Consider the following 11,216-nt stretch of genomic DNA (forward strand, 5'->3'; position numbering starts at 1 on the left):
TCATCACTAACATGCCTGTCTCTCCTCATCAGGGACCGTATGAAGCTGCCCTACATGGCAGACCAGTGTGACATCATCACTAACATGCCTGTCTCTCCTCATCAGGGACCGTATGAAGCTGCCCTACATGGCAGACCAGTGTGACGTCATCACTAACATCCTGTCTCTCTCCTCATCAGGGACCGTATGAAGCTGCCCTACATGGCAGACCAGTGTGACGTCATCACTAACATGCCTGTCTCTCTCTCTCATCAGGGACCGTATGAAGCTGCCCTACATGGCAGACCAGTGTGACATCATCACTAACATGCCTGTCTCTTCTCTCCTCATCAGGGACCGTATGAAGCTGCCCTACATGGCAGACCAGTGTGACGTCATCACTAACATGTCTCTCTCTCCTCATCAGGGACCGTATGAAGCTGCCCTACATGGCAGACCAGTGTGACATCATCACTAACATGTCTCTCTCTCCTCATCAGGGACCGTATGAAGCTGCCCTACATGGCAGACCAGTGTGAACTCATCACTAACATGTCTCTCTCTCCTCATCAGGGACCGTATGAAGCTGCCCTAATGGCAGACCAGTGTGACATCATCACTAACATGTCTCTCTCTCCTCATCAGGGACCGTATGAAGCTGCCCTACATGGCAGACCAGTGTGACGTCATCACTAACATGTCTCTCTCTCCTCATCAGGGACCGTATGAAGCTGCCCTACATGGCAGACCAGTGTGACATCATCACTAACATGCCTGTCTCTCCCTCATCAGGGACCGTATGAAGCTGCCCTACATGGCAGACCAGTGTGACGCATCACTAACATACCTGTCTCTCTCTCCTCATCAGGGACCGTATGAAGCTGCCCTACATGGCAGACCAGTGTGACGTCATCACTAACATGTCTCTCTCTCCTCATCAGGGACCGTATGAAGCTGCCCTAATGGCAGACCAGTGTGACTCATCACTAACATGTCTCTCTCTCCTCATCAGGGACCGTATGAAGCTGCCCTACATGGCAGACCAGTGTGACATCATCACTAACATGTCTCTCTCTCCTCATCAGGGACCGTATGAAGCTGCCCTACATGGCAGACCAGTTGAACAGATGTTGAAGATCTCCAGTGAGTTCGTCAGACTGCAGGTGTCTCATGACGAGTATCTGTGTTATGAAGGTGCTGCTGCTGCTGAGCACCGGTGAGTCTCAGCCCCACGTTTACTTTGACCTTTCACACTTGAGTCCATAATAATATGCCAAACTATTTTCTGATTGATGACTGTGTGTTCCTGGTTTTACTGTTATTTATTGTTGTTGATCATAGCATTGGGATGTCAAAGAAAAGTTTCTTATTTCATCTATTGTATTTCCACTCTACATTTTCAACATATAATAGAAGGGGAAGTGCATAGGCATGACTTTAAAAATATATATATATTAAAAAATGATCTCACCTTTATTTAACCAGGTAGGCTGGTTGAGAACAAGTTCTCATTTACTGTGTTATTGAACACATTTCCTGTTATGTTTCCCTTTGGTGCCAAAAGATGGTCTCGAGTAAGACACACAGAGGTTGATGTATTATGTTGTCCCGTCCCCTACAGTGCCAAAAGATGGTCTCGAGTAAGACACACAGAGGTTGATGTATTGTTGTCCCGTCCCCTACAGTGCCAAAAGATGGTCTCGAGTAAGACACACAGAGGTTGATGTATTGTGTTGTGCCAAAGAATGGTCTCGAGTAAGACACACAGAGGTTGAGTATTGTGTTGTCCCGTCCCCCGCAGTGCCAAAGAATGGTCTCGAGTAAGACACACAGAGGTTGATGTATTGTGTTGTCCCGTCCCCCGCAGTGCCAAAAGATGGTCTCGAGTAAGACACACAGAGGTTGATGTATTGTGTTGTCCCGTCCCCCGCAGTGCCAAAGAATGGTCTCGAGTAAGACACACAGAGGTTGATGTATTGTGTTGTCCCGTCCCCCGCAGTGCCAAAGGATGGTCTCGAGTAAGACACACAGAGGTTGATGTATTATGTTGTCCCGTCCCCTACAGTGCCAAAAGATGGTCTCGAGTAAGAACACACAGAGGTTGATGTATTGTGTTGTCCCGTCCCCCGCAGTGCCAAAGAATGGTCTCGAGTAAGACACACAGAGGTTGATGTATTGTGTTGTCCCGTCCCCCGCAGTGCCAAAAGATGGTCTCGAGTAAGACACACAGAGGTTGATGTATTGTGTTGTCCCGTCCCCGCAGTGCCAAAGGGGCAACCTCTGTGTGTCTTACTCGAGACCATCTTTTGGCACTGTAGGGGACGGGACAACATAATACATCAACCTCTGTGTGTCTTACTCGAGACCATCTTTTGGCACCAAAGGGAAACATAACAGGAAATGTGTTCAATAACACAGTAAATGAGAACTTGTTCTCAACCAGCCTACCTGGTTAAATAAAGGTGAGATCATTTTTTAAATATATATATATTTTTAAAGTCATGCCTATGCACTTCCCCTTCTATTATATGTTGAAAATGTAGAGTGGAAATACAATAAGATGAAATAAGAAACTTTTCTTTTGACATCCCAATGCTATGATCAACAACAATAAATAACAGTAAAAACCCAGGAACACACAGTCATCAATCAGGAAATAGTTTGGCATATTATTATGGACTCAAGTGTGAAAGGTCAAAGTAAACGTGGGGCTGAGACTCACCGGTGCTCAGCAGCAGCAGCACCTTCATACACAGATACTCGTCATGAGACACCTGCAGTCTGACGAACTCACTGGAGATCTTCAACATCTGTTCACACTGGTCTGCCATGTAGGGCAGCTTCATACGGTCCCTGATGAGGAGAGAGAGACATGTTAGTGATGACGTAACACACTGGTCTGCCATGTAGGGCAGCTTCATTCGGTCCCTGATGAGGAGAGAGAGACATGTTAGGGATGACGTCACACTGGTCTGCCATGTAGGGCAGCTTCATACGGTCCCTGATGAGGAGAGAGAGCAGTCATGTTAGTGATGACGTCACACTGGTCTGCCATGTAGGGCAGCTTCATACGGTCCCTGATGAGGAGGAGGACAGCATGTTAGTGATGATGTCACACTGGTCTGCCATGTAGGGCAGCTTCATACGGTCCCTGATGAGGAGAGAGAGACATGTTAGTGATGAGTCACACTGGTCTGCCATGTAGGGCAGCTTCAACGGTCCCTGATGAGGAGAGAGAGACATGTTAGGTGATGATGTCACACTGGTCTGCCATATAGGGCAGCTTCATACGGTCCCTGATGAGGAGAGAGAGACATGTTAGTGATGAGTCACACTGGTCTGCCATATAGGGCAGCTTCATACGGTCCCTGATGAGGAGAGAGAGACATGTTAGTGATGAGTCACACTGGTCTGCCATGTAGGGCAGCTTCATACGGTCCCTGATGAGGAGAGAGAGACATGTTAGTGATGAGTCACCTGGTCTGCCATGTAGGGCAGCTTCATACGGTCCCTGATGAGGAGAGAGAGCAGCATGTTAGTGATGATGTCACACTGGCTGCCATGTAGGGCAGCTTCATACGGTCCCTGATGAGGAGAGAGAGACAGGCATGTTAGTGATGACGTCACACTGGTCTGCCATGTAGGGCAGCTTCATACGGTCCCTGATGAGGAGAGAGGACAGGCATGTTAGTGATGAGTCACACTGGTCTGCCATGTAGGGCAGCTTCATACGGTCCCTGATGAGGAGAGACAGGCATGTTAGTGATGAGTCACACGGTCTGCCATGTAGGGCAGCTTCATACGGTCCCTGATGAGGAGAACAAGGCATGTTAGTGATGACGTCACACTGGTCTGCCATTAGGGCAGCTTCATACGGTCCCTGATGAGGAGAGAGAGACAGGTATTAGTGATGACGTCACACTGGTCTGCCATGTAGGGCAGCTTCATACGGTCCCTGATGAGGAGAGAGAGACAGGTATGTTAGTGATGACGTCACACTGGTCTGCCATGTAGGGCAGCTTCATACGGTCCCTGATGAGGAGAGACAGATGTTAGTGATGACGTCACACTGGTCTGCCATGTAGGGCAGCTTCATACGGTCCCTGATGAGAGAGAGAGAGACAGGTATGTTAGTGATGACGTCACACTGGTCTGCCATGTAGGGCAGCTTCATACGGTCCCTGATGAGGAGAGAGAGACAGGCACAGATTGAAGACATACTGGAGAGAGAGAGCGACAGACAGACAGAGACTAAGACAGATTGAAGACAGATACTGGAGAGAGAGAGCGAGAGAGAGAGACATACTGGTTGATGACGAGGTCTGGAGCGAAGCAGAGCATGTTCCCGTCACACTGTTGGTAGGACCTCCAGCCCAGGCCGAAGGACATGAGGAACAACCAGGAACACTGCAGCAGAGTCATCTGGTCGTCCAGGTGAAGGTCCCGGAACCCTGCAGGGGAAGATAACAGAACACTAAATGACTAAAGGTTCCATTTCCCAGATGATACTGTAGTACTGCCATCTATGGTAGGTACTGTGCAGGTTTCCAACAGTGTATTTTAGAGACAGTAGTACCTGGCAGGGCCTTGGCCCACTTGACGGCTGATACCACCTGTCGTCCCCCCAGCCTGTTGAGGGTGGTCATGATGCGTGTGGAGGTGTCTGGCAGGGTGCCGTCGTAGCCAGAGTAGATGGTGTCTGGCTCGATGGCCTTTAGTAGAGACAGCATGGTGGGGGTGAGCTGTGGCATGGACTTGGGGACCAGCGACCTGGCCTCTGGGAGAGGACGGGGGGTCAGCTCGGCCATGGTGGGCTGCTGCACCCCCTTTAAACGGTTCAGCTTCTTGGTTTTACGAGCTGTGGCGAAGGAGAGAGGAAGGGAGGCGGTAGATTGAGTGACCATGATCTCAAAAACAAGTCAAACTAATATATCTACTTGTATCTGGTTTTTGAGGTTGTAGTAGCTTGTAGTCAGACTGAGTTGTACACCAATTTACAACAAAACTACAATCTGCACTATAAAACGAGGTAAAACAGTTCAGCTTCCAGATTCATCTTAACCAATTGTGCTACTGTGTGTTTTTTCGCGTTATTTGTAACTTATTTTGTTTATAATGTTTCTGCCACCGTCTATTATGACCGGAAAGAGCTTCTGGATATCAGAACAGCGAATACTCACCCCGTACTGGACAAAGATTTTTTCTTTAACAAGTCTTACGCAAAGGATTTACTTCAGAAACCGGACAAGGCCCAAGTCCCCGTTATTYGCATGAAGAAGAGACGGAGATATAGGGGTCTTAGGTCGGCGTGCCTTGTAAGAATCCGACGGCGAGCGGGTAACCYGCCTCTACCATCAGTCCTATTAGCCAACGTACGATCATTGGATAATAAACTGGATGAGCTCTGAATAAGTCTATACTACCAACGGGACATTAAAAACTGTACTATATTGTGTTTCACCGAGTCGTGGCTGAACGATGACATGGATAACATACAGCTGGCTGGGTTTACGCTGCATCGGCAAGACAGAACAGCTGCCTCCGGTAAGACAAGCGGTGGGGGTTTGTGTCTACTTGTAAATAACAGCTGGTGCGCAATGTCTAATATTAAAGAAGTCTCGAGGTAGTCCTYGCCTGAGGTAGACTACCTCGATAAGCTATAGACCACACAATCTATCAAGAGTTTATCTATATTTTTCACAGCCGTCTATTTACCACCACAAACCGATGCTGGCACTAAGACTGCACCCAACCAGCTGTATAGGGCCATAAGCAAACAGGAAAATGCTCATCCAGAAGCGGTGCTCCTTGTGGCCGGGGACTTTAATGCAGGAAAACTTAAATCCATTTGACCTCATTTCTCATTTGAACGTGCAACCAGAGAAGAAAAAAAACTCTAGACCTCCTTTACTCCACACACAGAGACGCATACAAAGCTCTCCCTCGTCCTCCATTTGGCAAATCTGACCATAATTCTATCCTCCTGATTCCGGCTTACAAGCAAAAAACTAAAGCAGGAAGTACCAGTCAATAAGGAAGTGGTCAGATGACACAGACGCTAAACTACAGGACTGTTTTGCTAGCACAGACTGGAATATGTTCTGGGATTCTTCCGATGGCATTGAGGAGTACACCACATCAGTCATTGGCTTCATCAATAAGTGCATCGATGACGTCGTCCCCACAGTGACCGTACATACATGCCATGAATAACAGGCATCATCCGCACTGAGCTAAAGGCTAGAGCTGCCTCTTTCAAGGAGCAGGGCTCTAACCCGGACGCTTATAAGAAATCCCGCTATGCCCTCCAACGAACCATCAAACAGGCAAAGCATCAATACAGGATTAAGATTGAATCCTACTACACTGGCTCTGACGCTCGCCGGGTGTGACAGGGCTTGCAGACTTTTACAGATTACAAAAGGGAAGCACAGCCGCGAGCTGCCCAGTGACACAATCCTACCAGACGAGCTAAGAAACATTAATTTGTTGGAAATTTCTAATTGTTTGCACAGTCAACTCAACACACATCACTGACATACACATTTACCACATCAGACATGCCACCAGGGGTCTTTTCACAGTCCCCAGGTCCAGAACAAATTCAAGTAAACATACAGTATTATACAGAACCATGAATGCATGGAATTCCCTTCCATCTAATATAAATATATATATGCAGCGTAAGTGAACAGTAAAACCTGGTTTCATAAAACAAATAAAGCAACACCTCACAACGCCTCTCCACCATGTGACCTACTGGTTGTGTGTATGAACTGACATGTGACCTACTGGTTGTGTGTATGAACTGACATGTGACCTACTGGTTGTGTTGTATGAAACTGACATGTGACCTACATGTTGTGTGTATGAACTGACATGTGACCTACTGTGTGTTGTATGAACTGACATGTGACCTACATGTTGTGTGTATGTAACTGACATGTGACCTACTGGTTGTGTGTATGAACTGACATGTGACCTACATGTTGGTGTATGAACTGACATGTGAACCTACATGTTGTGTTTATGAACTGACATGTGACCTACATGTTGTTGTGTATGAACTGACATGTACCTACTGGTTGTGTGTATGAACTGACATGTATGTGGAACTGATAGATACACTATATGTTCATGTTTTTAAACGTGTGTCAATTGTAAAGTCTTTTGTCTGTAATGTATTTTTCGTTTATGTGTCAGACCCAGTAAGACTAGCTGTCGCCATCGGCGTCGACTCATGAAATCCTAATATATCAATACATCGTTGCCATGAGACAATAAAACAAAGGTAAAAGAGTGTACCTTCCAGGTTCATCCCTGCATGAGACAATAAACAAGGTAAAAGAGTACCTTCCAGGTTCCCCCTGCCATGAGACAATAAAACAAGGTAAAAGAGTGTACCTTTCAGGTTCATCCCTGCCATGAGACAATAAAAAAAGGAAAAGAGTGTACCTTCCAGGTTCATCCCTGCCAAAAGACAATAAACAAGGTAAAGAGTTTACCTTCCAGGTTCATCCTGCCATGAGATAATAAAACAAAGTAAAAGAGTGTACCTTCCAGGTTCATCCCTGCCATGAGACAATAAAACAAGGTAAAAGAGTGTACCTTTCAGGTTCACCCCTGCCATGAGACAATAAGACAAGGTAAAATAGTATACCTTCCAGTTCATCCCTGCCATGAGATAATAAAACAAAGTAAAAGAGTGTACCTTCCAGGTTCATCCCTGCCATGAGACAATAAGACAAGGTAAAAGAGTGTACCTTCCAGGTTCATCCCTGCCATGAGACAATAAAACAAGGTAAGAGTGTACTTTCCAGGTTCATCCCTGCCATGAGACAATAAAACAATAAGAGTACCTTCCAGGTTCATCCCTGCCATGAGACAATAAAACAAGGTAAAAAGAGTTACCTTTCAGGTTCATCCCTGCCATGAGACAATAAGACAAGGAAAATAGTATACCTTCCAGGTTCATCCCTGCCATGAGACAATAAAACAAGGTAAAAGAGTTACCTTCCAGGTTCATCCCTGCCATGAGACAATAAAACAAGGTAAAAGAGTGTACCTTTCAGGTTCATCCCTGCCATGAGACAATAAAACAAGGTAAAAGAGTGTACCTTCCAGGTTCCCCCTGCCATGAGACAAAAAAACAAGGTAAAAGAGTGTACCTTCCAGGTTCATCCCTGCCATGAGACAATAAAACAAGGTAAAAGAGTTTACCTTCCAGGTTCATCCCTGCCATGAGACAATAAAACAAGGTAAAAGAGTTTTACCTTCCAGGTTCATTCCCTGCCATGAGACAATAAAACAAGGTAAAAGAGGTGTACCTTCCAGGTTCATCCCTGCCATGAGACAATAAAACCAAGTAAAAGAGTGTACCTTCCAGGTTCCCCCCTGCCATGAGACAATAAAACAAGGTAAAAGAGATGTACCTTCCAGAGTTCATCCCTGCCATGAGACAATAAAACAAGGTAAAAGATGTACCTTCCAAGTTCATCCCTGCCATGAAACAATAAAACAAGGTAAAAGAGTGTACCTTCCAGGTTCATCCCTGCCATGAGACAATAAAACAAGGTAAAAGAGTGTACCTTCCAGGTTCATCACTCCATGAGACAATAAAACAAGGTAAAAGAGTGTACCTTCCAGTTCATCACTGCCATGAGACAATAAAACAAGGTAAAAGAGTGTACCTTCCAGGGTTCATCCCTGCCATGGACACAATAAAACAAGGTAAAAGAGTGTACCTTCCAGGTTCAATCCCTGCATGAGACAATAAGACAAGGTAAAAGAGTGTACCTTCCAGGTTCATCCCTGCCATGAGACAATAAACAAGGTAAAAGAGTGTACCTTTCAGGTTCATCCCTGCCATGAGACAATAAAACAAGGTAAAAGAGTGTACCTTCAGGTTCATCCTGCCATGAGACAATAAAACAAGGTAAAAGAGTGTACCTTCCAGGTTCATCCCTGCCATGAGACAATAAAACAAGGTAAAAGAGTTTACCTTCCAGGTTCATCCCTGCGCATGAGACACTTGCGGAAGCGGCAGGCTGGACAGTTCTTCCTTCTGATCTTATCGATGATGCAGTCGTTCCTCCCAGCACACAGGTAGTTGTGTTGCCCTGAGAGACAAGGAAAAAAATCATTTAAATGACCAAAAAAATGTAATAAAGTACTATATTCTAACAGCATTTCCCCCCCCCCCTTGCATCATACTGGACCAGAAGCCTTCCACTGGCAAATAAATGTCTGCATTTCTTTATAACAAACAGGCAACAACAACCAGTACAGTATCATTTATGATATGCATACCGAACCCCATTCCATGCCACCAAAGGTGTACCAGTATCAGTTGTCCTACCACTCACCCCTTGCCATCCCTTTGGGCTCCTGAGTGGCGCAGCAGTCTAAGGCACTGCATCTCAGTGCTAGAGTTCACTACAGACCTGGTTCAATTCCAGGCGGTATCACAACCGCCCGTGATTGGGAGTCCCATAGAGCGGCGCACTGTCATTGTAAATAAGAATTTTGTTCTAACTGACTTGGTCTAGTATAAATAAAGGTTAAATAAAACATTATTACATTTCCTGATTGGCACTTGAGCTCTGGCTGTACTGGGCTGTCCCACACCAATATCTGTAGCGCTTTGCGGTCAAGGGCGGTTCAATTGCCATACCAAGCTGTGATGCAGCCAGTGAGGACGCTCTCGATGGTGCTAGCTGTAGACATTTTTGAGGATCTGATGGCCCATGCCAAATCTTTTCAGCCCTCGTTGAAGGGAAGAGCGCTGCCATTCCCTCTTCACGACTGTGCGGGTGCGGCGACCATGTTAATCCTTAGTGATGTGACAGCCCAAGGAACTTAAAGCTATCGACCCCTGCTCCAAAAACAGCCCTTTGTGATAGTGCATGGGGGCGTGCTCTCCCTCTTTCTCCTATAGTCAAAGTACGATCTAGCATCCTTTGATCTTACTGACGTTGAGGGAGAGGTTGATGTCCTGGCACGACCCTGCCCTATCCCCGCCCCGCCTCTCTGATCTCCTCCCTATTGAGGGCTGTCTCACTCGTTGAGGAGAGAGAGTTGATGTCCTGGCGCACCACCTGCTAGTCTCCTGATCTCCTCCCGTATAGGCTGTCTCAATTGCGTTGAGGGAGAGGTTGATGTCTTGGCAGCCTGACCCTGCGCTAGTCTCTGATCTCCTCCCTATAGGCGTGTCTCATCGTTGAGGGAGAGGTTGATGTCCTGCACCAACCCTCCCTGTCTCTGACCTCCTCCTGTAAGCAGACTCATTGCTGGTCAAAGCGATTTGATTTTTTGTCACTGGCCTACACAAATTTTAAAAAAAATCCTACGTTGCCAGTATCTACCGTAAACAAACATCAGTTCATGACAGCCACAGTACAAGGTCACTTACCATCTCCAGTCCTTGCCACAGGCAAGCATGATGATACTATAAACCACACTCATTTTCATGACAGCACAGTACAAGGTGTCTTACCATCTCAGTCCTTGCCACAGCAAGCGATGAATACATAAACCACACATCATTTCATGAACAGCACAGTACAAGGTGTCTTACCATCTCAGTCCTATGCCACAGGCAAGCATCATGATAGCATAACCACACATCATTTCATGACATCACCAGGGTAGCCCAGTTCCAGATCCGTTTCTGCCTACTTGGCAAGATAGTAAAAACAGATCTGGACCAAACCATATGAGTTTCCTAGCATTCTCACCCCTTGCCCCTGTCACCTTCCACGGCTCTCTTGAAGAACACCTTGGCAGCTTCCGCAGTGAGCACCCCGTAGTGACAGCCAGACGCCCCATCTGAACACACCAGACAGATCTTATGGGTGGTCCCGGCTTCTTGCCCTGGGTTGTACACGACGCAGCGCCACCACCCTGCCCTGAGGTTAGAACTGCATTGAAAGGAGAGCAGGGAAGAGAGGAGATCAGGAAGAGAGGAGATCAGGAAGAGAGGAGAGAGGGAAGAAGAGAGGCAGGGAAGAGAGGAGAGCAGGGAAGAGAGGATGAGAGGGAGAGCAAGGAGAGAGGAGAGACGAGGCAACGAAGAGAGGAGAGAGGATATAGAAGGGAAGAGAGGAGAAAGCATGGAAGAGAGGAGAGAGGAGAGCAAGGAAAGAGAGAGAGCAGTGAAGAGAGGAGAGCAGTGAAGAGAGGAGAGCGAAGCAAAGAGAGGAGAGCAGTGAAGAGGAGGAGAGCAAGGAAGAGAGGAG

General features: G+C 46.7%; 1 protein-coding gene across 3 annotated transcripts in view; it reads right to left on the bottom strand.

Annotated features, from left to right (window-relative positions):
* The window catches only part of LOC112070233 (glucocorticoid receptor-like), a 22,371-nt gene extending 11,484 nt beyond the window's left edge, over window positions 1-10,887 (bottom strand). Inside the window, exons 1-6 of one of the 3 annotated variants that reach the window (XM_070438888.1) lie at window positions 10,716-10,887; window positions 9,001-9,098; window positions 8,307-8,325; window positions 4,556-4,837; window positions 4,286-4,430; window positions 2,702-2,832 (exon numbers count right to left, since the gene is read on the bottom strand). In XM_070438888.1, coding sequence (XP_070294989.1) covers window positions 2,702-2,832; window positions 4,286-4,430; window positions 4,556-4,837; window positions 8,307-8,325; window positions 9,001-9,098; window positions 10,716-10,806 — 766 coding nt within the window. In that variant the 5' untranslated portion in view covers window positions 10,807-10,887. Of the gene's footprint in view, window positions 1-2,701; window positions 2,833-4,285; window positions 4,431-4,555; window positions 4,838-7,535; window positions 7,558-8,306; window positions 8,326-8,980; window positions 9,099-10,715 lie in introns of those variants that run through there. The other 2 variants (XM_024137659.2, XM_070438889.1) reach the window with 2 other exon arrangements.
* Between the last annotated feature and the right edge of the window lie 329 nt (window positions 10,888-11,216).

The sequence above is a fragment of the Salvelinus sp. IW2-2015 genome, unplaced genomic scaffold, assembly GCF_002910315.2.
Source record: "Salvelinus sp. IW2-2015 unplaced genomic scaffold, ASM291031v2 Un_scaffold1265, whole genome shotgun sequence".
Classification (NCBI taxonomy): Eukaryota; Metazoa; Chordata; class Actinopteri; order Salmoniformes; family Salmonidae; genus Salvelinus; species Salvelinus sp. IW2-2015.